The following is a 25,360-nucleotide window of genomic DNA, read 5'->3' as shown; positions in this document are numbered from 1 at the left end:
TGGTCGCTGAATGAAATTAGCGACCAACTATCTTTGATCCTATAAATCTTATATCAATCACTAAAACAGTTGTTATTAATAACTAATTTTGTTGATCGCTAAAATTAGTCGCTATTCTAATAATTTCTTGTATTGAATACTTTTTGTCACGAGAAAAGTAATTAAGATTTATATTCTCAACTATTTTTTTTAAGTCACACCCAATTTTTTTTTTATCTTAGGTGAGGTTATAGCAGCTTCTTAATTATATTAGAATTTGAATTTAGAACTATTAATTAAGGGGAAAAAGTAAGTATATGCAACTACTCTAACTTATCATGAATTCTTTTTACTCAACTGATGATTAAAGAAAACTTTAGAATATCTGCTCAAACTAAAGTGAAATAAATTTGTGTGTGGTTTGAGCCAAATAGTTTAAAAAGTAATACCGGTTCTCATCTTTTTCTTTTTGTATTTATTTTACATTTGAGTTAATACTATCAAATTCTTCATTTTTTTAATTAAAAATATATTCGTCCCTAAATTTTTTCTACCAAATTTACAAATGACTAATATCACATAATTTATCCTAACAAAAATGTATTGATTACTTAAATGTATATTACATAGGAAGATTTGTGCAACCAAAACTGTTGGATTTGATTGGTTATTAATTTGTTACAAGGACATTCCATAGAGCAAAAGCTGATGAGATGATTCTTGTTTGTTGCTTTTAAAAGCTGATGGATGATGAATCTTTAGGGGGAGAATGAGAATCACTTAATTCTCCTTTTCGGCCACTAAATTATTCTTCCCAAAAAAGTGATCCATATTGAATTGCTGATAGTAGAAGGTGAACACCGACTATGGCAAAAGAGAAGCTTTATTAGAGAGAGTGTAGTCAAACTCTTGAGTGGATGGTGAATGTGAAATAAAGGGGATGTGACTCCATCTCCATGGCTTCAAGTTTTCATTTTGGATCCCATTGATCCCAATCAAAACCCTTCTGTGTTTGTGTTGGTCCACAAAACATCATAAACAGAATTCAATCATATCTGATGTGTATTAAAAAATAGATGTTCAATTAATTATTGGTATAAAATATACGTTAAAATATGACATATACGTTAAAAATAAATTAAATAATACATAAATTTATATAAATAAATTTTGGTTAATTGATGACTAATTTTTTGTGTACACATAGTATTTTTGAATAGCGTTATTGTAAATTATTGCTTCATTGTCGGTTTTGTTTAGGTTTAATTATTCTATTAGTTTTTATAATTTTACCAAATTTAAATTTAGATTTTTATATTTTTTTAATTAAGTTTTTATATTACTTTTAATATTATAATTAGGTCATTTATGTATAAAAAATATTAAAATTAATAAAATATTTCTCTTGAAAAATATGAAATCAAAGATATAATTAAATTTTTAATTAAGGACATACACCTTTAATTTACAAAAAAATATTCCGTTAACTCTATTTTTTTTACACTGACAATAATTAAATTACAAAATTAAAAGTAGTATAAAAATTTAATTAACAAAATCTAAAGATTTAATTATAAATTTAGTGAAATTTTAGAGATTAATAGAATAATAATTTTTTTTTTATTTATTATGGCCAGCCACCAATATGCATTGATATTCAATTTCACACAATGTTATAATGTTATATACATATATATGATATTTAAATTGGAATTCTAGAAAGATGACGTTCATATTCAAATTCTCATAATTAGATTACTAAATAAAGTCTTAGGATTTTACTTTATTTATACACTCTCATACTTTTAGCTGAATTCTCAAGTTATTAATTAAGTTCATTATATGAGAGTGCATGATCGAGGGGGAGCCTCTAACTCTAACACCTTACTGAATCAGTATGCATATTCAGAATGGACCCACCAGATTCCCGGTTTGGTTATTAGGTTTGTACAAAATTGGGCCTACTGCTTTGTTTTAAATTTTTGTACTACTTGGGCTTAGGTCCACCCCAGGCCCATTACCCCGATCACGGAGTGGGGACAAAAAAGAAGAAATAATAAAAAAGAAAGAGGTAAAAAAGCGAAAAAGACAGAAGGTGTGAGCTTCGTAGCTTCGGTAATCGCCATCGTCCCTGAGAAAGATTGAGTGCAATTACTGAAGAAGACAGTTAGGTGTGTGGCTCTCTCCATTGTTTTTTCCACTTTCATTCATTCTCATCTTCTCATACCTCCAAAACCAAAAACCCACTATTGACATTTCAGAGACACATTTTCCATCTGAGTTGTTCCTTTCTCATTGGACCCGCCACGTGTCCACTCCCAACATATAACACACCGTACCCCTCACTGCGCTCGCGGCGTCTCTTAGCCGCGCTGCCGCTTCTCCTCTTAACGTGCGCCACTATTGTCACCGCTTCCCGATCCGATCATCCAAACCCTAGTTTCAATCCCGATTTCGCGTTGTTGTTCTGATTGCGAGATTCGATTCTGATTCTGATGCCGATTTCAGCTGGGAATAGCCGTTGAATACTGAATTCTGAATTCTGATTGTTATGGTGATATGATCTTGGAATTTTTGAGAGAGAGAGCGAATTTTAGGTGAGGAAACGAAGAGGAAGATGATGCAGAGACGGAGTCCTCCGAAACATAGGCACGATGGGACTTCGCCGCTGCCTCTCGGCATGGATTGGAGTCCCGCACCTCGAAAATGGGTTGGCTTTTTAGTTTCCCTGCTTAATAATTCTAACCTTTTTATTCACGCAATTGTGCAAGTTTTATCCCTTTTCTTATCTTTTATGTTGGCGAGTTCGATCAACTTCATCAGTTAAAATAGCGAGTTCAATTTCGAGGTTCAGTGGTTTTGGATTGATTGATGCGGAAAGCTTGCGCGTGATCGTGGTGAAACTGTATCTATTCTTTTAGCATCGATGAGTGTGACTTTGTGAGTGCTTTTAGGGTGTGGAATTGTAGAAATCACTTCATTGATCAATTGGAATGCCATCTGATTTGAGCAAAGAATCTTCATGTATAGTCTATCTTTATATTTTGCTTCATTTTTAATCACATTCAGTGTCAATTGATACCGTTACTGGAGTCAATTAGTACCTTACCACAACACTGGACTCAGTTCAGTTATCATGGAAGTGTTTTGTTGAAAAGAGTGTGTTGACCCTTCCTTTTATAGTTAGCATGTGGGCTTGCAGCGAATGGCAAAACAAAGCTATTGATTTGTGCTTTTTTCTTCTCTCTGAGGAAGATACATATTCAATTTATCTAATATTTTGAAAATCTAAAGTAGTCATATAAACAGGATCAGTGGTGGCTCTCTCATTTTCATTTTTCTCCCATTAATTTTTAGTTTCATTTTTGCAAGGAATTCTCTTCAATTTTATTTGTCATTTCAGATATGTTTGTTCTGTGTTGTATATTCTGCCATTATTGGCTAATTTATCTCCGTTTACCATTTTCCAATTTTTGTTATATGCTTCCTATCTTCTTGGCTTTTATTACATGAAGAAATTGGAAACTTTGTAAAGTTTCTTCTTTATTATTTTTGGTGTGGACTACTTTCTAATTCAGAAACCCTATTGCACAGAATGGGCGAGATACAGTATGGCCACACAATCATCGTACTGGTTGGAGTTACTGTGTCACAATACCTTCTTGGGTTTTCCTTCCGAAATCAAAGAATTCAGATCCTATAGTGGTAAAGTTGATAAATAACTTGTTTTTAATTCATGGTCAGATTTATGTATTATTTGTACGACCTTTCAGCTTTGTATTAGTAAGGACTAGAAGTATATGAGCTTTTTTGAATTTTGATGCAATTGGAAATCATCATTTACTCCTATCTTATTCCTTATATGGTCGGTCTTAAATATTTCTAGGTGTACTGAGACTATATTATTGAATGGGTGAGAGATGTAATGGGGAACAAATCCTACTTTTTGCACATGTAATCAGAGAAGTATAATATTACATGAGTTAGTTCACACTAATACTAAATGTCAAACTAAACTATAATGTTTGACCAACATGGGAGTCGGGAACTTCTTGTATAATGGTATAGATATTACAGGATACTCTCAATTTCAAATACGTAACCAGTGTGAAATTTTTTATTGTTCTTTTTTCTAATTATTGTGCATAGGGTTACCACCTTAAGCATGCAGTGGGAGTCTTCTTATAATGTTGCCATAATTATTTTAAGAATAATACATTCATGCCAATATGGCAGCATTTGTCTTTATAGTCATATATTAATGGGATCTTAAGAGTACCCTTGTGTTTTACTTGTTAATCCCTACCAAATAAACCTGCTACCTGATGGTTCCTTCTGCCGTTATTATAACAAATAGTACCTAGTATGTCAAAACTAATGGGATGAGTAGTAGCAAACTAGCAGTACTATGCTTATGCTGTCAATGGCAGATGGGTTGGATTAATTGAGAAATAATAAAGTGGATTCCTCCTTCATAGGCATTTTATTCAGCTCGTTCAAATGTTTAAATTGGAATAACATTATTCTAAACAGAGCAGAACAAATGAATGTAAAGGAGGGATATTTAAAACACTAACTGAGGTGTCTAAGCTTTAATTTATAGCTTGTCCATATTCCAATGTAGTATTTTTGTCAGTGTTAATTTTTAACATTATTAAGGGACAGTTCTACAGGGTGCAAGTTGGCATTCAGTCACCAGACGGGATTACAACACTGCATGTAGTACTTAGAAGGTTCAATGATTTTCTAAAGTTGTTTGCCGATGTAAGTTTATGCTTTACAATTGAATCTTAATTTTCTTGTCATGTAATTACTTCACCTGGAGTATGGCAATCAATTGGTAATATGATTTTGTGTGTATATGTACACCTGTGTTAGTGGTAAACTCTATTGCCAAGCCATTGATTTATTTTTTCATAAACCCACTTGAAAATTTATTCTAGTGCCTCTGAAATTTAATAGTGAAGACGCATACGAAAGAATGAGACAAATTTTTTTTTTTTTTTGGGGGGGGGGGGGGGGTCCACTCTATTGCCATCTAAACTGTTTGTTAAAATGCAAAAGGCATTAGTAATGAACTATGATGCACCGGAGAAGCATTTTTTATTTCTTTTTATTAAAACACAGTTGGACACGAAAGACACCCGTTGGACGAGTGTCGAATGAGTGGCGTGTCCGAAATGCGTCCAACATGTAGACACGGCAACTCAGCAAAGTGTCCATGCTTCATAACTAATGAATGAACATCCCTTGATGAATAGACAAGTGGCTGGGCTATTGAGGGATGCCAATTGAAAGAGTAGTTAGCACATGGTATTTAGATTCAACCTTGTATATCTATCCAAATTAAAATGCTATTAGAGAATTGATTTCCATAATTCCAAAGTTGGAGCCAAACCAAATCTGAAGGAATATTGATGCCTACTTTTTGACGGGCAAAAGAGATATTGCTGGGAAATTTTGAAAAAAAAGTGTGTGCTTGCAATGTCACATCAGAACATGAGGGAAGCCATCTTTTTTGTACCGATGGTAGATATGAGGAAGAAACCTAGAGACCTAGAAATTTTGCATGTGTGTGCATGCTGTATGATAGATAGAAAGCTAGATCAAGATTGTGCATCTTTTTTGTTACTGATGTGTACAATATTTTTCCACATGCTGTCTTTTTAGGTTAAAAAGGAGTTTCCCAGGAAAAATATCCCTCCAGCACCACCCAAGGGACTCATGCGATTGAAAAGCCGGGCTTTGTTGGAAGAGGTTGGAAATGCCTTAAACTTACTGTAGTAACAGTTCTTTGTCACCATGGATCTGCATAGAGCATGTTGCTTGAATTTTCTTTCAATTTAGTCTATTTGATATAATAAGATGTCGTGAGAATATATGCCTGGATGTGTGGCAACTGAAGCTTAGTAGTGTGTCCTTTATATCTGCATGCCTTGTCTCTAAAAATGGACTCCATTAATTTTTTTTACCAAAAAGATTGAAATATGCTTAATAATTATTAATTAAAGAGCATTTATTCTTATCTGGACTTTTGTTAAAGTCCTGGATAGTGGATGATTCTGAGTTGGTGGACTTTTCTCTTAAAGATAACAGCAGGAAGTGTCCTATTTTTTTGTGTATGACTGCAGCCACAATAATTTTCCTCATGCGTTTCCATCTAAATTTTGTTTTACCCCTGACATTCAACAAATACTTGAATTGGATAAAGTATACTTTGGGGGATTATGGAGCATACAATACATAGGTGAAAGTTACTCCATTCCATTTACTCCTTATTTAGATTGAAGTGTATAAGTTGCAAATCATTTCAGAAGAATTTCTCTAAATACTCATTAAATGCATTTCTTTTTTTTTTTCTTTTTTTGTATATGTAATGTTGAATAATTAAATCTTAAACTTGGGGTTTTCTATTTTCTTGAGTTATCTACAATGCTATGAACAATAGGCAGGTAGCTCCATCTAAAATTAGATGGATTCTAATTTAAATTGGGTTGAGCGAGCTACCTTGCAGTTGTAGACAGTTATATGTGAATGAAAGAGTCGAATCAGCACAATATATTTTTACATACTACTTTTCCTACAGAGAAAGTCCTCATTGGAGGAGTGGATCACCAAACTTTTGTCTGACATTGATATATCAAGGTGCGCTGCGGTGGCATCATTTCTTGAACTAGAAGCTGCTGCTAGATCCTGTATGTGATTGTCTTCTACATTTATTGTGCCTTGTACACGTATTGGTTTTATCTCAAGTGTTTTTTTTTTTTTTTTTTTTACTTGTACCTGAATTTCCCCTCAGCTTTCCAAGATGCAAGCCAGCAGAGCTCTGAATCAGATCCTGATTCCAATAACAGAGCTTATTCAGTTCAATCACCTCTCCATTCAAGCCTATCATTGGCTGCTGGAAGTTCATCTATTGCCTCTGATTATGGTAGTGATACAGCATATGAGCCATCTGATCTAGGAACTCCAAGAATTGGACGTGATGACAATTCTGAAGGCGGCACAGATGATCTAACAGTAGATGAAGAGATCACAAATCCAATGGAAAAGCTTATGAAATACGGTATATCAAATATTGATGAGGGTTTGTTCATGGGTCAGACTATTCTAGAGCAATTGGAAGGCCTTCCTAGGCATAAAGTAAATGCCAGACATGTCAATTATGTTACAGAGAAGGAAAAGAATAATGGTAATTCTTATAATGCTTCACATTTAGCTAATAATTCTATGGAGCTTTTCTCTGAGACTGAGCATGCTCCTGTTATCAATCACACTCGCAAGCTTTCATCTGAGAGTATTGGGAGTGATGGTAGCTCAATACGAGGTAGTGATATGTCTAATTCTGGATTTCGAAATTCATCTGGTGATGGTTCTCATGACGTTCCTGGAGGTGCTATGGTTTCAAGACCAACAGATATTATGGGCCGTGCACAATCACAGTCTTCTGGTGATGGTCAAATAGTCCTTCCACTAGATCAACGCAATAAATTGAACAGGATTCTTTTAACCATGCAGCGAAGGCTAGTCAGTGCAAAAACTGATATGGAGGACCTTATAGTCAGATTAAATCAAGAGATAGCTGCAAAGGATTTCCTCACAACGAAGGTAAATTTCGTTAAAATCTGTGTATTGATTCAACTCTTGCATTCACATGCAATTACTGATTGGATCTGTTCAGGTCAAGGATTTGGAAGTAGAACTTGAAACTACCAAACAGAAAAGTAAGGAGAACTTGCAGCAGGCTATTCTGATTGAGAGGGAAAGGTTTACGCAAATGCAGTGGGATATGGAGGAACTCCGGCGGAAGTCACTCGAAATGGAGATGAAACTGAAGTCTGAATCGGTATGATATTTGGGTTTGCTCCACATTTATCGAACATTTTCTTTCTAGGAAACTGATCTTGATAATGACTCATGGTGAGATACAGGGTGGAAATTCAAGTGAGAATTTATCAAAGGATGCAGTTGTTCAGCAGAAAGATGTACTGTTGCAGAATTTAAATGCTGCTAAAGAGCAGCTGGAAATTTTGTCAAAACAGTATGGGGAGCTAGAAGTAAAGTCAAAAGCAGATGTTAAGATTCTGGTTAAAGAGGTCAAATCTCTTCGTAATACCCAAAAGGAGTTGAAGAAGGAGCTTAGTGAGTCAGTAAAGGAAAAGTGTGAAACTGAGGTAGGTTATCAACCTGTAAATGGTTACATCTATCTGGATGTTCTTCCGTGCTTCAAATCTCTTCGTTTGTGTTTGCTTACAACTAAACTAAAAGAAATCTTATTTTCAAAAACATATTATCTATATTTCTTCCTACACAACAAAATTCTTTGTCTGCTCTAGAATTTCCTTTCCTTGTATTTTGAATTTATTATCATGCATTTATTAAGTTTCCTTCCTTTCCAAGCTTTTACATAAATATCTACTCGAAATATAATGCTTTGCTTGTGTTGCATTTGTGTATTTAGAAACTTATTCAACTAGAAAGAGAGAGGAGGGAGCAGACAGAAACTGCTTGGCGAGAGCTGCTGCAAAAATCCCGGCTTCTTTTCAACCAGCTTCAAGAGTGCGATGTCAATCTTCCTAGCGAAGATGAAGATAGGGCAACAATCAAGAGTTCATCATCAAGTGAGACTTTTAATCAGTTAGCAGCATCTGATGGACAAATTGACTTCCTAATACGAGAGGTACAAGATATGTTTTTATCTGTGGTTTACTGTTTCTACCAATTAAGTAGTTTTACAGTTCATTGTAACCATTTTTATGTTCCATGCTACTCAACATGGTTACATAATCTCCATTCAAATTTCAGGTAGAAAACTTAGGGAAGGACTACGGAAGTGGTGCTTCTAGTGTAGATAAAACCAATAAAATTAAAGATGGTATACTCTGTGATGATGAAGTGAGAAAGATCATTGCAGATTTGTTCATGGACAATGTTAGATTGAGAAAACAGACAAACCGCATTACAAGGCAAGCTTTCAAATTGGACATGAAAGAAAATGATGCTTCTCCTACGGAAAATGTAACAAGTATTTAGGAATATTTATGGAGCGGCAGTATATATTTTTTCTTCCTTTTTCCACTTATCCCTGTGGATGATCACTTGCTATTCCTATTAGGTGACTTGACCCAATACTGAATGAAGTAGCCCCCTCGTGTATTTTCCACTTGTACCAGTTCTTACCTTGCACAGATAATACGAGCTTTTTTACTTTGCACCACTTTATTTATTTACTAGAAAGGAACTTTAAATAATCAAAATCTGGAACTCATCAAAGGTAAAAACTGTCTGCTCTTGGCTGAGAGGAATGCTCTCCGTGTCTTACAAAGCAATATTTTGTGACCCATAAGAGATTCTAATTCCATAGTTCTATACCCATTATAAATAAGTTTTATATAACTTATTTGCTCTCTTCACAATATTAAAATAGTAACTCTTGGCCATAATTTATTTCTATACTCATTTAAATGTGGTTGTATTTAATTTGTTTGCTTTTTTCACAATATTAAACCAGTGACTTGTTACTAAAATTCACTCCTACACAGTACACTCGGTAAAAAAAAATTTTAAATCATTTTTTCAATAATATACAAATAAAATATTTACTATGATCTCTCTTGAACCGTTTAAGATTTTTAATTCTTTACTTTTTTGAATTTATTTTTGGCGTTTGATTGATAAACTAGGGGAGGAAGATGAGGCTTTCAATTGACAACTTGATGCCAGAAAATTACATTGCTTCATTAATGCTTGATCCAAACTGTTAGCCATACATAATTGCCTAACATGTACAATGAGAGAGAGAGAGAGAGAGAGATTTCCAGGATGATCATTTGAGGGGGAAGAGCATAATGATCAGTGATCACATTATGGCCTCTGATTACTCAGCCAAAGGAAGAATCAACTTCACATCTGCATGAAATGAAAGTAAACTTATCAGTTATCAAGAAGATAAATAATAAAATATAGTGATATTGATTTTTTTTTTTTTTACTTTTTATCGTGGATATTGAATTTTCGATAGTAATAGTAACATAAAGTTGGAAAACGAATTTATGTTATCCAAGTCATTACTTGATCCGACATTGACATGTCACATACTCACATTAGCCATTGTTTTCATGACTACTTTTACCTTCTTATCCACCCCAACCTTGATGTGACACGCAATCGAATGACTTGGTATTTACACATGTACTACCTCTGTTTCAAAAATCAATGTCGCGCTCAACTAATTTAAGAAAAATCATTATGTTCGGACACAAATTGTGTCTGTCCAAATAATTGAAACAGAGGAAGTAAATAGTAAATAGTAAATACTGTCTCATGAACCAAGAGTTGACACATAGGAAAAGATTTAAAGTTTCAAAACTGTTGAAGATCATGGTTTATCATTTTTTTAATTAAATTTGTCGATATTTGATTGGAATGAGGGAAAGATTCTCATCCAAGAATACTAATAAGAAACAAAACAGTTATTTTTCATAGTTGTTTTTGTTTTAATGAGTAAAAACAACTATATTGTGGCCCCAACAATGGCCCTTGGTAGAAATTAGTAGTAAACAGAAACAAACCAAGTAATGTGTCTTTTTCTTGATTTCTATGTTGCCAAGGAAAAAGGGCACTAGTAATTCTGGAAGCAATTGCCATAAAAAGGTGCCAATAAGACTCCAAAGGCTTTAGAAAAACATAAAAGTTGTTTGAAATCTTTCAGACACAAAGCATGGAGCAGAATGAATGGAATCATTCCAAAGCCAACCATTCTTGGTGGAAAAAGTTGCGAGTACCTGGAACATTTATCTACTTCACGTGGCTCAACGAGGACGTAGAGTGGTTTTCCGATAAGCCTACAGTGTCCCTGAAACACAAAGCCATAATTTACTTTTCAGCTCTATGATTTCAAGAAATATCAAATTAGAATGAAAAAGAGTTACAAATATTACATAATTTATTGTTATGTTGATGGGGTGTTTAATGTTATATTTTACAAAACATGAGAATACCAAGTGTATTTTCACCTAAATATCATGATCTTTAGATGCCTAGAATCTAGTTGGTTTAAAACTCATGATTCATTTTAGTACTCCCTCCATCCAAGAATAATTGTAACATTTATGAGTTTCATTTTTGTTTGATAAATTCTGAGTCTTTTGGATTACCAGTAACAAGATAGAATTTTCTGCTACTTTATCAAGCCATATACATAAACATAACTTAGAAAAGCTTAGCAATTATTACCTTAACATCCGGCACACCGATCACACAAGCACATTCCACTACTTCAGCACCAGAACGTTCTACAAAATAAAAAGTTTCATGAACCATGTCCTTGAGACAACATAAATCGGAGTAATTATCTATATGTTGTCGAAGTGGCCGGAAAAATAAGCCAAAGCAGTGAAACCCTGAAAGCAAAAGAAAAAGGCTGCAAAAATCACCTAGAAGTCTTATTGCTGCCGAGAGAGTTCCACCTGTGGCCACCAAGTCATCGATAACTATGGCTCGTTCACCCGGCTGGACAGCACCAACATGTAACTCCAAACAATCAGTTCCGTATTCTAGAGAATACTTTTCTGATATTACTTCGCCTAAACGTGAAGAATGTTAAAGTCTAGTCATAATGTGAAGGCAAAATACATACATAACTCGAAAGGCTGAAGAGTAAGGTTATCAAATTCGCAAGTTCGCCTAAATTCGTGGCAGTTAGGTGAATTTGAACTACAAAACTCAACTCGTAAGCTCATAAAAAAGAGTTTACTCTAAACTAGTAAGCTCGATTTGGGGACTTGAACTAAATTAACTCGTAAGAGAACAAGCTAACTCGAGACTTCAATAAAGTTTGAAGAGTAAATTGATCTTAAGTGATGTAACACACACAAGTAAAGGTAAACATTAAGTAATAAACAACACAATTAGAGACAGATTTTCACTGAGAGAGACCCCAATTCAATTCCAAAAAGAAAGTGACATATAGATTGTGTTGTCACGTTGTTTTGGTCATAGTTAGGTACAATGTCACGTTCCAACAAACAGAGACTTGGTAGCAAAAAAATTTCCAAGCCATAATTAAAACATGGCAGAAAATTTTGCAATTTTGCGGCTCTTTAAGGGAATTCAATGAATGCTCCACAAGCAATAACCACCACTCAATTTCAATTATATTAGTTAAAAGTTGATAAAAAAAATCAGAAATATTTGGTAATCAGAGAAAATCAGCCAAAAACAGTCATAACTTGTCTTATTTAAGATTCATTAATTGTTGCGACAATTAATGAATGCTAAATAAGACATGTTCGGGCTCTTTTTTTTGTTTCTCTAGCATTTCCGAAAAAAATAAAAAAATGAGCCTAGAACACGGATTAAATGTGCTCAACAAACATCCAAAATCTTTCTCAACATAGAAACAGAGTTAATACCTGGCAGCTTCCTTGGTTTGCGTAAAGGAACAAATTTTGCACCAATCCCCAATGCAATTGAGGGACCAAACAAGAATCCCCTAGCTTCCACTCCTACACAAGCAATATCATTTAAAGTAGAAAAAAATATATATATTAAGCAAAATGGGAATATAATATTGGTGATTTATGACATACAAACAAACCACCACCCATCTAAGTGGTTAAGTATGAATTCATTTTAGAGCAGAAGAAGGATCCAATTCAGCTGAGTCATCAATGCTTAGAATGACAATAACAACAAAAGATTCTGAGTCTGAACTTGTTTTCTGTAAGAGATTATTACAAACAAGAACTATACGTGGCTCCAATGTCACCATATTTATTATATTTTATAAATCATAAATCAAAAATGAAAATCACACAGGTGAAATTTTGTAAGATAGATTGTTCTACTACAAAAATGATTTGTGCATACCAAAAATCAGCCACTATTATAAATTTGTTGAAATACAAAATTCACATTAAAAATAAGTTAAACAAATTCATGGTGACATTCTCATTCTCATTCTCTCACCAAAAATAGTTTCAGCTTCACCCTACTGCACCCACGTGACACTGCCAACTTGTTTCGCAAAAAAATTAAAAAAAAAAGAAAAAAAAAAGAAAAAAAAGAAGAAGCATTTACCCCTGTTTTCATTCCTTACCCAAAATTAAAATAAATAAATAGATATTAAGCTCTACCATGACAATGGAAACAAAACAAAAGGTAACAACGACGATCAATTGGTGATGAAGAAGGTGGATGTGGAAAAAACATGTTTTTATCATTTTTTTCGTTTTTTTTTTTTTTTGTTTTAAGAAAAAAAAAGGTAGTAGTTGAGTGAGAAGAAGCAGAGGTTACCGGCAACAACGGAAATGTGCATGTCTCTGTAACGATCGACAAAAATGTCGACCGTGTCCTTAAACGCCTTGTGATCCAACAACAATGTCGTTATGTCCTGAAACATTATTCCTGCAAATTGCAAAATAATATTAATAATAATAAATAATAATAATCTCATTCACTTTATTCTTCTTCTTCTTCTTACTATTACTTAAAAATGAAACAGCGCAATATATAATAAGCATAGAATATTATGAAACCAGACAGCCACAGCTGCAGATCTGTTCGATGAAGAAAGTTCAAAAATTAAAGAAACCGCAACCAAAAAAAAATATTTTTTTCTTTTTTAGTTATTCTAAAAAATGAAAATAAAAACGTTGTAAGAAAAAAAAAAAAAAAAAAGGAGACCTTGTTTGGGGAAGTGAGGAACGACTCTGATGGCTTGAGAAATGGCTTGAAGCCTTGGGTCACCCTTGAGGCCATTCTCTTCAGCGAACATTTTGTTTTGAGTTTGTGTGTGAAGTGTGAAGAGTGTGTGTGAGTATATGTGTGGCAGCTTCGATGAGTACTGTGTTGACTGTTGACTCTTGTTGTGTTGTTCGGTAAAAACCAAGCTGCTTTTTTTTAGTGTTTCCCTCCGAAAGTGTTGCAGAGAAAGAGAAAGAAAGAGAAGGGGTTTGGTTGGTTTGAGTTTAAAGTGTGGATACTTTGTTTCAGGCTTATTTATTATGCTTTCTCATCTCTCACTCCAACTCACTCGCAGGCTATGAAGCACACACTTTGCTGAGTTGTCGTGTCTGCAGACACATTTCGAACACGACACTCGTTCAATATGTGTGTCTGTTATGTTCAAATCGTGTCTCAATAAAAAATAAAAGAAATTTTCGGATACACTTAGACACACTTAAGTACCATCACGTATTAGCGTGTCCGGTCTTATTCTAAATATAAATTCTTAAAATAAATTTAAATATAGTATATATTATTATTTATTAAAATAAAAAATATTTTAAATACTTGATATAATTAAAATAAGACATTAAAAATAATTTAAAAAATTAATTTATATGTTAATATCAATAAAATATTAAAATATCATTACGGTTTATCTAAAAAATACTTTATATTTTATATGTATACATGTCCCCATATCATGTAAGATTTTAAAATTCGCATGTCGATGTATTTCGTGTCGTATCGTGTCTCATATCCGTGTCAGTGTCCGTGCATCATAGCTCACAAGTCATCATAGACTACACAATTTTTCTTCTTTTTAAGAACTTAAATTGGACCATTTACCAAAAAAAAAGTGGAATTTTAGGGAGAATGATATTTGAAAATTTTTTTTTTACCTAATCTATTATTGTTAATTTAACAAAAATACTATATGTATGATAAATATTATTAGATGTTTTATATGTTAATATATATTTTATATTGATAATTGATTTTTTGTATACACCTAGCATAATTGTTAGTTCAATTATGATTTTTTAACATGTTTTTTATTTTTATTTTATCTTTTGATACATTTGAATTTAATAATTTTTTGCTGGACATTTCTTTGAGTATAAAAATATCATTATCCTTTTGATAAATTAATTATTATATAGTTGTGTATATTTATATTTATTATTTTATATGTTTTTTAACAAATAATCAATTGCTAAAATAATTACTCTTTTATAACGGTATAAATAAACTGTTTTATTCATACAAAAATGTTAAGGAGTTGTTGATTATAAAAGTTTGGTTATTTTCTTTCTATGCACATGCTATTTAATATAGTAGGTAAATGATTAAATTTATCTCTAAAAGATCATTCGTTCACTAAATTAATTTTTTTTAAAGATTTTTTAATTAAATTTGTCATTCAAAAATTTTAAATTAATCGCATTAGTCTTTCTATTATTTTTTTTGTTGACGCTACCAAATCAATGTGTTGAACAGTATTTTTTATAAATTAACTTTTAAATTTAACATTAACTTACATATTATCTAATCTATTTCTAAAATATATAACATTTTAAAATCTATGCTATATAGACATATAGTATAATTAATTGGATCTTATTCTAGTATACCATTAGAAGAATTTTGTTATGATATTTATATTTTTATAAGGGTATCATTCCATCGTTAATTTATTTGAATTTTTTCACTTATGTACACTAACTAAAACAATTATTATTTTGATTAAAAATATAAATTATAAACATATAAAGACAAAAATATTTTTCATATCTTTTTTATATCAACTATGATTAGTATATACAATAAAAAATCAGCCATCAAATCAACTACTCATATAAAATATATATTAAAAATAAAATATATATTTATATATAAATATATAATAATATATTTAGTAATTAATTTTTATGTATACATACTATTTTTATTTTCTTTTAACTCTATTTTTTTCAACTTCTATCAATATCCTCTCTTCAATTAATATCTCTCTAACAATAGCAAGAGTATTCTAGAGAATTTCTTATGTATTTTGGGAGTAAAAGTGAATGTTTTTGTTTTATATCATTCATTTTTTCTATCTCAATAATGTGAGCTAATTTGAAGTTAATTTTCTCTTATTACCTTTTAAAAATTTAAATTAAAAATAATAATAAATTTATAATACTAATATAAAAGATAATTAATAAATTAGAACAAAAATTTGACTTGTTCACCCGAACTTATAAAAATTTCTCGTGTGTAATCTATCACCTTCACTCCAACAACTAACATTTCTCTCCCCAAAAGTTGGAGGCAGAAAGAGCCAAGCCAAGCCAATGGAAGAGAAGGGTAGGAAAATAGGAGTGGCAGAGCACATTAGGTTTTAGGTTTGAAAATTTTGAAAAAAATATATTGTAATATTGTGATAATAATATAATATTGAAATTTTAAAAAATATATAGGAGCAAAACCTAAAAAAAAAAAAACAATAGTAACTCGTAGATGATCTTATCTCAATGTCTCGACTCTAAAATTGTACAAAGAGTTTATCTCAATTTCTCATAGATTATCTCAAAGTCTCAGACACAGAATTTGTGTATTGCTATCTAAATTGTGGATGTATGTATTTTTTTTTTCTTTTTAAAATTAGGAACAAAACTTGAATTCAAAATCTATAAATAAAAATGAAAAAATTATACCATTTAAATTATAGTTCCATAAAATTGTAGATGTATGTTAACTGTTACTGTTTTCATGTCTTCTAAGTTCTATAAAGTGATAAACACGCTTATTAACCAAATATCACGCGCTGTTTTTTACTTCTTCCTTTCTTCTTTTGACTTTTTTTTTCTCTTTATCGTTGACACTGACTAACTGTTAATTCAATTTGGTTAGTCTTGCAAAGAGAATGGCAAGAAAAAAGCACTTATTAGTTATTAGCAAAGTTTTACGTCACGACAAAAGACTTTTTTCCTTTTAAGTATTAATTTTACGGTTGTCACAACTCACAAAACTAGTATATTGAAGAGGCTGGCTTTTTTTAAGACGGAAGAATAATGTGTATAATATTTTAGAATTTTTTATTTAAATAAATAAATTAATTATAATAATTACCGAAATAAATAATTTAAAAAATATTTATTAAAATAAATATTTTTTTTATTTCGTTTATACTATAAACGAGATAATTTTGCATGTATTTCGTTTACCGTGTAAACGAGATAAGACAGGTGGACGCGAAATGTGTATATCTCACGTGGATAATGGGAGATAACGTGAGAGATAACGGTTTCCATTCTCTTATCAATATACCATCAAACATATTTATTTTAATCTCTTCTATCAATCTTTTTATGTACTAATTATATGTAAAAGTTTGGATTATTGATAATATTAATATTTTTTAATATTTTCAATTTTTTTTAAAAAAATACATACTGTAAACAAGATACATGCAAAATTATCTCGTTTACAGTGTAAATGAGATAAAAGAGATATTTATTTCGGTAATTATTATAATTAATTTATTTATTTAAATAAAAACTTCTATGTGATGATAATTTAGTATTTCTTAAATATAGATGTTATTTTTTAATTTAATTAATAAATTTAAGGGTTGGATTTAAAAAATAATAAATTTATTAAAAAAAGTTGACCATCAGATTTTATAAAAATAAAAATTTTAAAATTTAATAAAACAGAAATCGAAAAGCGATATACTACTCCGAGAGTTAGATTTACATATTTTAAAAAAAAAATCTAAAAATATAAATCTAAAGTTAAATTTGTATATCTCAAAATCTGATTATTTAATTGTTAATGTCCAACTCTATATCATAGTAAAACACACCAAATTTTAATAATATTAAAAATCACTTTTTTTTTTACCAAAAATAAGAAGACTCGAACTCGCAACTTTTTAGATGAATATAAAAAAAATTATATCATTTGAGCTATAACTTGACAAAAACACTATTGTTTATTTAATATTAAAATTAAAAATTGTATTAAATGCAGATTATTATTTTATTTTTCTGTTGATATATTATCGCATACTTTTGTGCATATAGATTATTGAAGATATATTAATTTATCTTCTATCCTATTTTAGAGTCCGAAAATAAAAACAATCAATATAAACCTATTCAAATCCGATAGAATAGGCAACAAATTTAATATTTTTGGCCTAAAACTGTTTATTTTGTGTTTTTTTATGAAAAAATTTAAAAATATAACAGGCATACCTATTTAATCCGAGAAACTTTTATTAAACGAGTCGAATTTTTATTTGGTAGACTCATAAATAGTTAATATATAATTAATATAACCTATTTAATTTGTAGACTTAAATATATCAAAATCTTAAACAGACCAATCTGATCTATTTAGTATTGGTTTGAATTGTTTTTTTTTTAATGGTCAAAAGGATTTTTTTTAAATAAAATACTTTTATTTAATTTAAAATGTATTTAGATAAGTTTTTTGAAAAAAAAATTTTTTATTAAAAGAATCAAATTATTTACTTTTTTTAAAAATTAATATTATCTTACTTAAAAAAAAAAAGAAAAAATATTTTTAATGTTTGAAAATTATTTTAAAAAAAATTATCTAAATAAAAAATTATTTTTATCTATTAATTTTTTTTAAATAAAAAAATAGATACTTTTTCAAAAGCCAATCCAAACCAACCCTTAACCGAATTAGTAAAATTCATTTATTCATTTTAGTGGGATATGTATTTGAATTATTTTTCTCCACATTTTCGTACAATGTTCATTTGGGAGTAATTTTTTTATTCATAAAAAAAATGGATAAAAATTAATAATAGAGTAATTTTTATTTAATTTTAATCTATTTTTATTTTATTTATTCTATTTTAATATCATCATCTCTCAATTTTAATTTTGTTGTTATCCATGATATTTTTTAATTTAATAAGTCAATGATTAATCTATCATAAATCAAAACTTTATTTAAAAATTTAATAATAAATTAATAAATTAATGAAAATATTTAATAATAAAAAAATTAACAAAAAATAATCAAAATTTTTTTATTTAATTATTATGATAATTAATAAATATTAAATAAAATAAATTTTAACCCTTTTTTTTAATTTCCCTAGCATCACTCTATAACCACAAAACCAATCTACTCCATTTCAATTTCAATTTCAATTTTTAAACTAAAATAGAGTTACTCATTAAAATGGAGTTAGAGCCTTAGAGGAGGATGGGAAGGACGCAGACGCGCTAGGAGAGGAGAGTGGTGCAGCCATTTTTATTGGATTGGTGTGTGTGGGAGGAGTGAGGACCCATGAGACGTAAGTGTTAGAGAGAAGCACTGTTCACGCGCACGCCAATGTGTAACATGATAACCTTATAATTAATACCTTTAGACCATCTATCACATCCCTTAGATTACAATATCCTCTCCTTCCCTTTCCCTTTTTCTCCTCCTCCAAATCATTACACAAATTTTTTGTTACCCACATCGCCTCTTAACCTAACAAGTCAAAAACTATAGTCTCTCAATTTGATAAGTCAAAAACTATTCATTTATGATTATGAAACATAGACATTTTATTTAGTTACTATATTTACGTATCGGATATATTTTAGACACGAGACTTATCCATATTCGTTTGATACGTGTGTCTGTTGTGTTCAATCGTATCTTAATAAAAAGTAAAAAATTCGTCTTCAACCACGCTTGGACACACCTAAATACCATTACGTGTTAGCGTGTTCAGTCTTATTCTTAACATATATTCTTAAAATAAATTTAAATATAGTATATATTATTATTTATTAAAATAAAAAATATTTTAAATACTTGATATAATTAAAATAAGATATTAAAAATAATTAAAAAATTAATTTATATTTTAATATCAATAAAATATCAAAATATCATTACGATTTATCTAAAAAATACTTTATATTTTATATGTATGTGTGTCCCTGTATTTTATAAAATTTTAAAATATCCGTGTCGTATCGTGTCCGTATCCGTGCATCATAGGCTTACGAATATAAATTTTATTTAAGAATTTATTATTAATTAATAAATTATTATATACACAATATAGAATTTAAATCCACAATATTTAAGCAGACAAATAAATTGATTATTCAACTATCTAGAATTAATTATCATTCATTACATATTTATAAAAATTCCAATAATCTTTTTAATAAAAATATTAGAACTTTAGTAATTAATAAAAATTCAATTTTTTATAATAAATCATTATTTTATCTATTCAAAAGATTTATTTTAGATAAAATTATACTAAAAAATAAAATTGATATTATATCCCCAAAAAATATTATATTTAATACATTTTGTCTAATAGATTTAATTTTCCAAAATAATTAATAATATGATTTTATCAAAACAAAAACTTTTTGGAAAAAACAAAAAGTAGTGACTTACTCAATTCTTCTATCCCTTTTTCCCATCTCCCATAGCCTATCATTCTCATTTCCCCCTCTCTTTTTCCCATCCAATAAATCCAAACACAACCTCACAACCATATCATAGCTGTCATTAGTTTTTTTCTTTTTCTTTTCTAAAGAAAAAAAAATATTAATTTAATACATCAAAAAGTAGAATTTATGAAAAAATTATTATAATAATATATTCAATTCGCTAACTAAATACAAAATCTAGCTTGGATCATTATTTTAACTGCAAGTGGATTATTGCTTTGAGTACTTAATTGTGACATTCTATGTGCTGGTGCTCTAATCTAGATAGATAGAAACTAGAGAAAGTGGAATGAAAAATGAAGTAAAAAGAAAATTAAATATGGAATCAGAATATTTTGTGAAGAGAGAAGTTGTGAAGTAAAAGAGTAAAGAGTTCTTTACTTTTAAATTATTTGATAAAACCTACAACTAAAGATTTTGATTTAAACTGTTTGAATAATGTATGTAAAGTATATGCACTCGTAATAAATCAAATGAAGCGATGAGTAAGAGAGTTATACAATGATTAAAATTAATAAAAATAGGAGAAAATGACACTTTTCTCTGTAAATTGTCAAATGATATTTCTCTTCCTCCGTTTATAAATGTAATTTTTTATTGCAAAATTAAAATACCATATATTTTAGCTTATTTGGATAAAATATCCTTGAATAATCATTACAATTGTATATATAAATTATTAATAATTGTTTAATTGATTCAAATAATAATAATAACAATATAAAATGTATATTTATTATTAATGTACTAGCTTTATTTATTTTTAATATTTTATAACACAATAGAAAATATTTATTTTAAAATTTTTATATATTTATTGATTAATAATAAAATATTAAAAATAAATAAAATTTATTATATTAATAATAAATATGTATTTTATCTATTATTATTTAAATAACTAAATAATTATTGAAGGATATTTTAGTTAAATAGACTAAAAATATATTATTTTAATTTTATAAAAAAAAGTGTATATTTTATAAATAAATGAGAGAAAAGTATTATGTTTAGACGTTTGACATTTTTTTAAAAAAAGGAGTGTCATTTTTTAGTAAAATAATCACTTATAGGTCATTTAGTAAAATTCAATCACATTAAAAGATTTAAAAGACATCAAACATAACCAAAACAAATTATTATGGTATGTTGATTTTCAACATTGTATGGCAGAACCTCCCTAATAAATAGGTTACCATCTTAGAGTTTTGATTTTGATCGAAGATTGAAATTTTTTCAAATAAAGAAATAAAAAAGGTGTGTTAGACTAAAGTCCAAACAACTTATCCATTTAAATAAATCAACGGCTAAGATAATGACAAATCAGCAGAGACAAAATCCAGCAAGAAAAACAACCACAACGATTCATGGGACCCTTCTTCAGTTTCTATCTTGATCTTCTGCCAACACCATCAAAGAATCTAACATCAACATTGGAGCTCAAAATATTATCCATGAGAGATGGTACTCTGAAAGCAATCGTGACAAGAAATTCCAATCGATGTTTGGAACAAGTGTCTCCTATTAAAAATAATTAATTTTCTTCAGGGTATTGGACTCATTCTACAAGGAATGGTTCTTGCAAGTTGCAACAATAGTTGCTTCGTTTAGATGATTTGGACTTGAGGATTACTCTAGATAAAGGAAAAAAAAGGAAGTGTATATATTATTTCAATTGAATATTTATTTTTGTTTTGAAAAAGATTTATAGATATATCGAGGCCTGCTACACATACAAGTCTTTTTGACTTACAAGTTTTACAAGTTGCTACACATACGGGCCTTTCAATGCGTTATTCAACCGTTTCCTGTTTTCAAAGCGCTACACTCACGACTCTTCTTCTTCTTCTTCTTCTTCCTCTTCCTCTTTCTCTTCCTCTTTCTCTTCCTCTTCTTCTTCTTCGTTTTTTTTTTTCGATTTTCATGGTTTCTGAAATCAAGCTTTTGAAATCGTTTTGAAGATAATGGAACTTCAGAAATACACTCAAAGGATTATAGAAATACACCCAAATGATTACAGAAATACACCCAAACGGTTACAGGAATTCACCAAAACGATTATAGAAATACACCAAAAGGATTACAGAAATACACCTAAAGAATTACAAAAACTACACTCAAAGGATTTAAGAAATACACCTAAAATTCGTTGAAATACACTTTATGCATAATTCAGAACTCTTTCTCTTTCTCCTCCTCATCTTCTGCTGCTTCTTCTTCTTCAAAAATGATTTCAGAGCTTGATGTCAAAAAATAATGGAAATTGAGAATAACGAAGAAAGAAAACAGAGAGAAAAGCACGTAAATGAAGAAGGAGAAAGAGAAGACAAGCAACGAAAGAAAAGAAGAAGAAGAAGAGGAAGAAGAATGTGTAGCAAGAAGAAGAAGAAGGTGCAGTGAAACCGTGCAGTAACGGTTGAAGAAGGAGAAAGAGAAGGCAAGAAACGAAAGAAAAGAAGAAGAGGAAGAGGAAGAATAACGTGCAGCAAAAAGAAGAAGGAGCTGCAGTGAAAACAGTTCGAAGCATGTTAATATAGATGACTTGTAAAGACTTGTATAAAAAAATGCTTGTATGTGGAGAATTTCTCATTCTCTTATTGAAAATAAGTGAATGATAAATTATTTTTGTGAAAAATTACGATATTAAAACTACTCATGAAACAATATAATATAAATTGATTTAAAAAAATAACAAAAAAGTTATTACTTTTTTTTAGATAAATCAATCAAATCAGTCTTTTAAATATATTATTAGAATAAAGTATTATTTTTATTCTAAAATAAATTTTATTTGTGTCCTTAACATTTGTAGAACTGATTTAATATTATCCTACCATTAATTACACATCATGAGCTTTAGTTGAAGTTTTAAAAATTTATTCTTAAAGTTAGAATATAAAAGCCTGGGACAGAACTAATGATCTACTTCAGATAATAGCTTATTAAAAGTTAAAACTAATCAATGCAATATTTACATAATTCATTTTTTTAAAGATATATATATTTGAACCTGAACACAAATAGTAGGTACAATACTAAAATCGAACACCTTTAAATGAGATCTAATTGAGAATAGATACATTTAAGTGAAAATAATTAAAAAATATAATTTGAGATGTTAGTATAATTGATTGTAGAATAACATTAAGCTACTTTTATAAATATTAGTATAATTTAAACGTTAAGATAATTAAAATATTAAAAATACAAACATGACTTACCCTAAATATTAGAGATAAAAATAATAATTTATTTTATATTATTTGCAGCATAATCATTTATAAATATTAAATTCTAGTTTATTAATTAAAAAATCATTTGAACATTATATTACTTTTAAAAAATCTAGTATTAACTAATAAATTATTATATAAATAAATAATATTCAAATTTTTAACATTTATTTAAACGGACCAAAACTAGATACTTGACTCGTTCAAGTTGTTTGTGAACATTGTATTATTGGTTTGGAATAAGAATGCTAATTGGCCACAAGAATGCAAGTGATAGTAATCCATAGATTGGTACAAAGTAATTATATACTAGTGTTGATGATGGATGTGATTGACTTAGATCTTCTTAGGATCGGTGACCCCACTTTAATTTGAGTGCATGATTTTGTATATCAATTATGATGAATTGCTATTAAATTTTCTATATCTTAGGTGTGGACCGTACTATAAACATATACCTATATGATGAGCTTTTCTCCCTTATGCGGAAAGAGGCACCTTCCTATTCCACCTAACCCCAACCAAATCTTTTAAACTTTCACAATTTTTTTACACTTTATGGCTAATCATAACCTGACATATACTACCCCCACTCTTTGTTTAATTAAAAGTATTCAATCAAAATACCTTAACAGCCTAACAATGAAGATCCTTTCGAAATCTAAAATATTAACCATTTTCTTTACTAGTACCTTTTTTGGACTTTAGCAGTCGCAAGTTGATTTTAAAAATACCTAGTACAGATAATGATCTAAATGGAGATCTTGGACACTTGCATTTTGCCATATCAAGATGAGATTTTTCATATTTTCTTTTTCATGGTGCAATTATCAAGTTTTGCCACTAATATATGATTAGTTAGAGTGGAAGATATATTTTCTTCTTTAGTTAGTTATTTTATATTTGAGTTTTGGAGATTGGAAAAAAAAAATCATCACTTTATTTATATTAGATTAGTTTTTTTTAACAAAAAATTTCAACAAAGTAAAGTGAAACAAAAAAAATAAACAAAAAATAAACAAACAAACAATATAAGTAACAAAATAATTTATTCCATTGTTATTTTTAGGTTTAATTACTCTGTTGGTCCCTATAGTTTTGCAAAATTTTTAATTAGGTCCCTATACTTTTTTTTTCTTTTAATTGGTCCCTGCACCAAATTTTTTTTTCAATTAAGTCCCTATACTTTTTTTTCCTTTTATTTGAGTCTCTGCACCAATTTTTTTTTAGTTGGGTCTCTATACAATTAAGCCAATTACTATTAAGAGGGACCTAATTAAAAAAAAATTGGTACAAGGACCCGATTAAAAAGAAAAAAAGTATATGGATCCAATTAAAAATTTCGCAAAACTATAGGAACTAATAAAGTAATTAAACCTTATTTTTAACATTGTGATCAACTACAAAAAAAAATTCACACCATTTTACTTTTTGTAGCTTTGGAATGAGTTATTGATAATTTTCTCCACATCTGCTTCCTTAGCTTGTTCTTGAATATCTTCTTATAGTTTTATTCCCTTTTTTTTAGACATTTTAGATAATTATAAAAAAATTCATCAACTATTTTTTTACACCTTTTTATTTTGAATTTTTGTTTAACTCTCAAAATATTTTTTTAATGTGCCTAAAAAGGACCATTATTTGCCAAAACCAGATAACTATGTGCAGTGCGGAACCATAAATTTTATATGAGGAGATCAAAATTAAATGTAAAGTAAATTAAAATATATAAAAAATTAACAAATTATAATTTATAATATATATGTCAAGTCAATAATTATATTATATAAAAATTACATTGAACAACATACTTTAAAATTTTAGTATTTGTAGATTTTTTTGATAATATTTTATATAACTAAAATAATCAATTATCATATTTGAAGTGAATTTTAAAATATTTTTTTAATATATACAATGATA

The 25,360-nt window shown here is 29.2% G+C and overlaps 2 protein-coding genes across 8 annotated transcripts; one reads left to right on the top strand and one right to left on the bottom strand.

The window, feature by feature from the left end:
- The first annotated feature begins 1,998 nt into the window (after window positions 1–1,998).
- Window positions 1,999–9,196, top strand: LOC112772516 (PX domain-containing protein EREL1). 7 transcript variants are annotated; one of them, XM_025817480.3, is made up of 10 exons: window positions 1,999–2,689; window positions 3,574–3,684; window positions 4,645–4,743; window positions 5,650–5,736; window positions 6,566–6,674; window positions 6,779–7,587; window positions 7,661–7,825; window positions 7,911–8,153; window positions 8,441–8,659; window positions 8,785–9,196. In XM_025817480.3, exons 1-10 carry the CDS (start codon window positions 2,597–2,599, stop codon window positions 9,010–9,012), a joined length of 2,163 nt encoding a protein of 720 aa, XP_025673265.1. In that variant the 5' UTR covers window positions 1,999–2,596; the 3' UTR covers window positions 9,013–9,196. The 7 variants fall into 7 exon arrangements, with proteins under 7 accessions (XP_025673265.1, XP_072081815.1, XP_029151093.1 ...); XM_072225714.1 differs by having other exon boundaries at window positions 2,070–2,689; window positions 4,653–4,743; XM_029295260.2 differs by having other exon boundaries at window positions 2,086–3,003.
- A 500-nt stretch (window positions 9,197–9,696) lies between these two features.
- On the bottom strand, window positions 9,697–14,016 carry LOC112772517 (adenine phosphoribosyltransferase 5). The gene is made up of 7 exons (XM_025817486.3): window positions 13,666–14,016; window positions 13,276–13,386; window positions 12,393–12,485; window positions 11,415–11,564; window positions 11,215–11,273; window positions 10,764–10,834; window positions 9,697–9,888 (listed from the first exon to the last, which is right to left on the bottom strand). Exons 1-7 carry the CDS (start codon window positions 13,754–13,756, stop codon window positions 9,861–9,863), a joined length of 603 nt encoding a protein of 200 aa, XP_025673271.1. The 5' UTR covers window positions 13,757–14,016; the 3' UTR covers window positions 9,697–9,860.
- Between the last annotated feature and the right edge of the window lie 11,344 nt (window positions 14,017–25,360).

The sequence above is a fragment of the Arachis hypogaea genome, chromosome 18 (genome assembly GCF_003086295.3).
Source record: "Arachis hypogaea cultivar Tifrunner chromosome 18, arahy.Tifrunner.gnm2.J5K5, whole genome shotgun sequence".
NCBI classification, from domain to species: Eukaryota; Viridiplantae; Streptophyta; class Magnoliopsida; order Fabales; family Fabaceae; genus Arachis; species Arachis hypogaea.
Note: the sequence above shows the minus strand (reverse complement) of the source record. Positions and strands in the feature narration are given on the sequence as shown.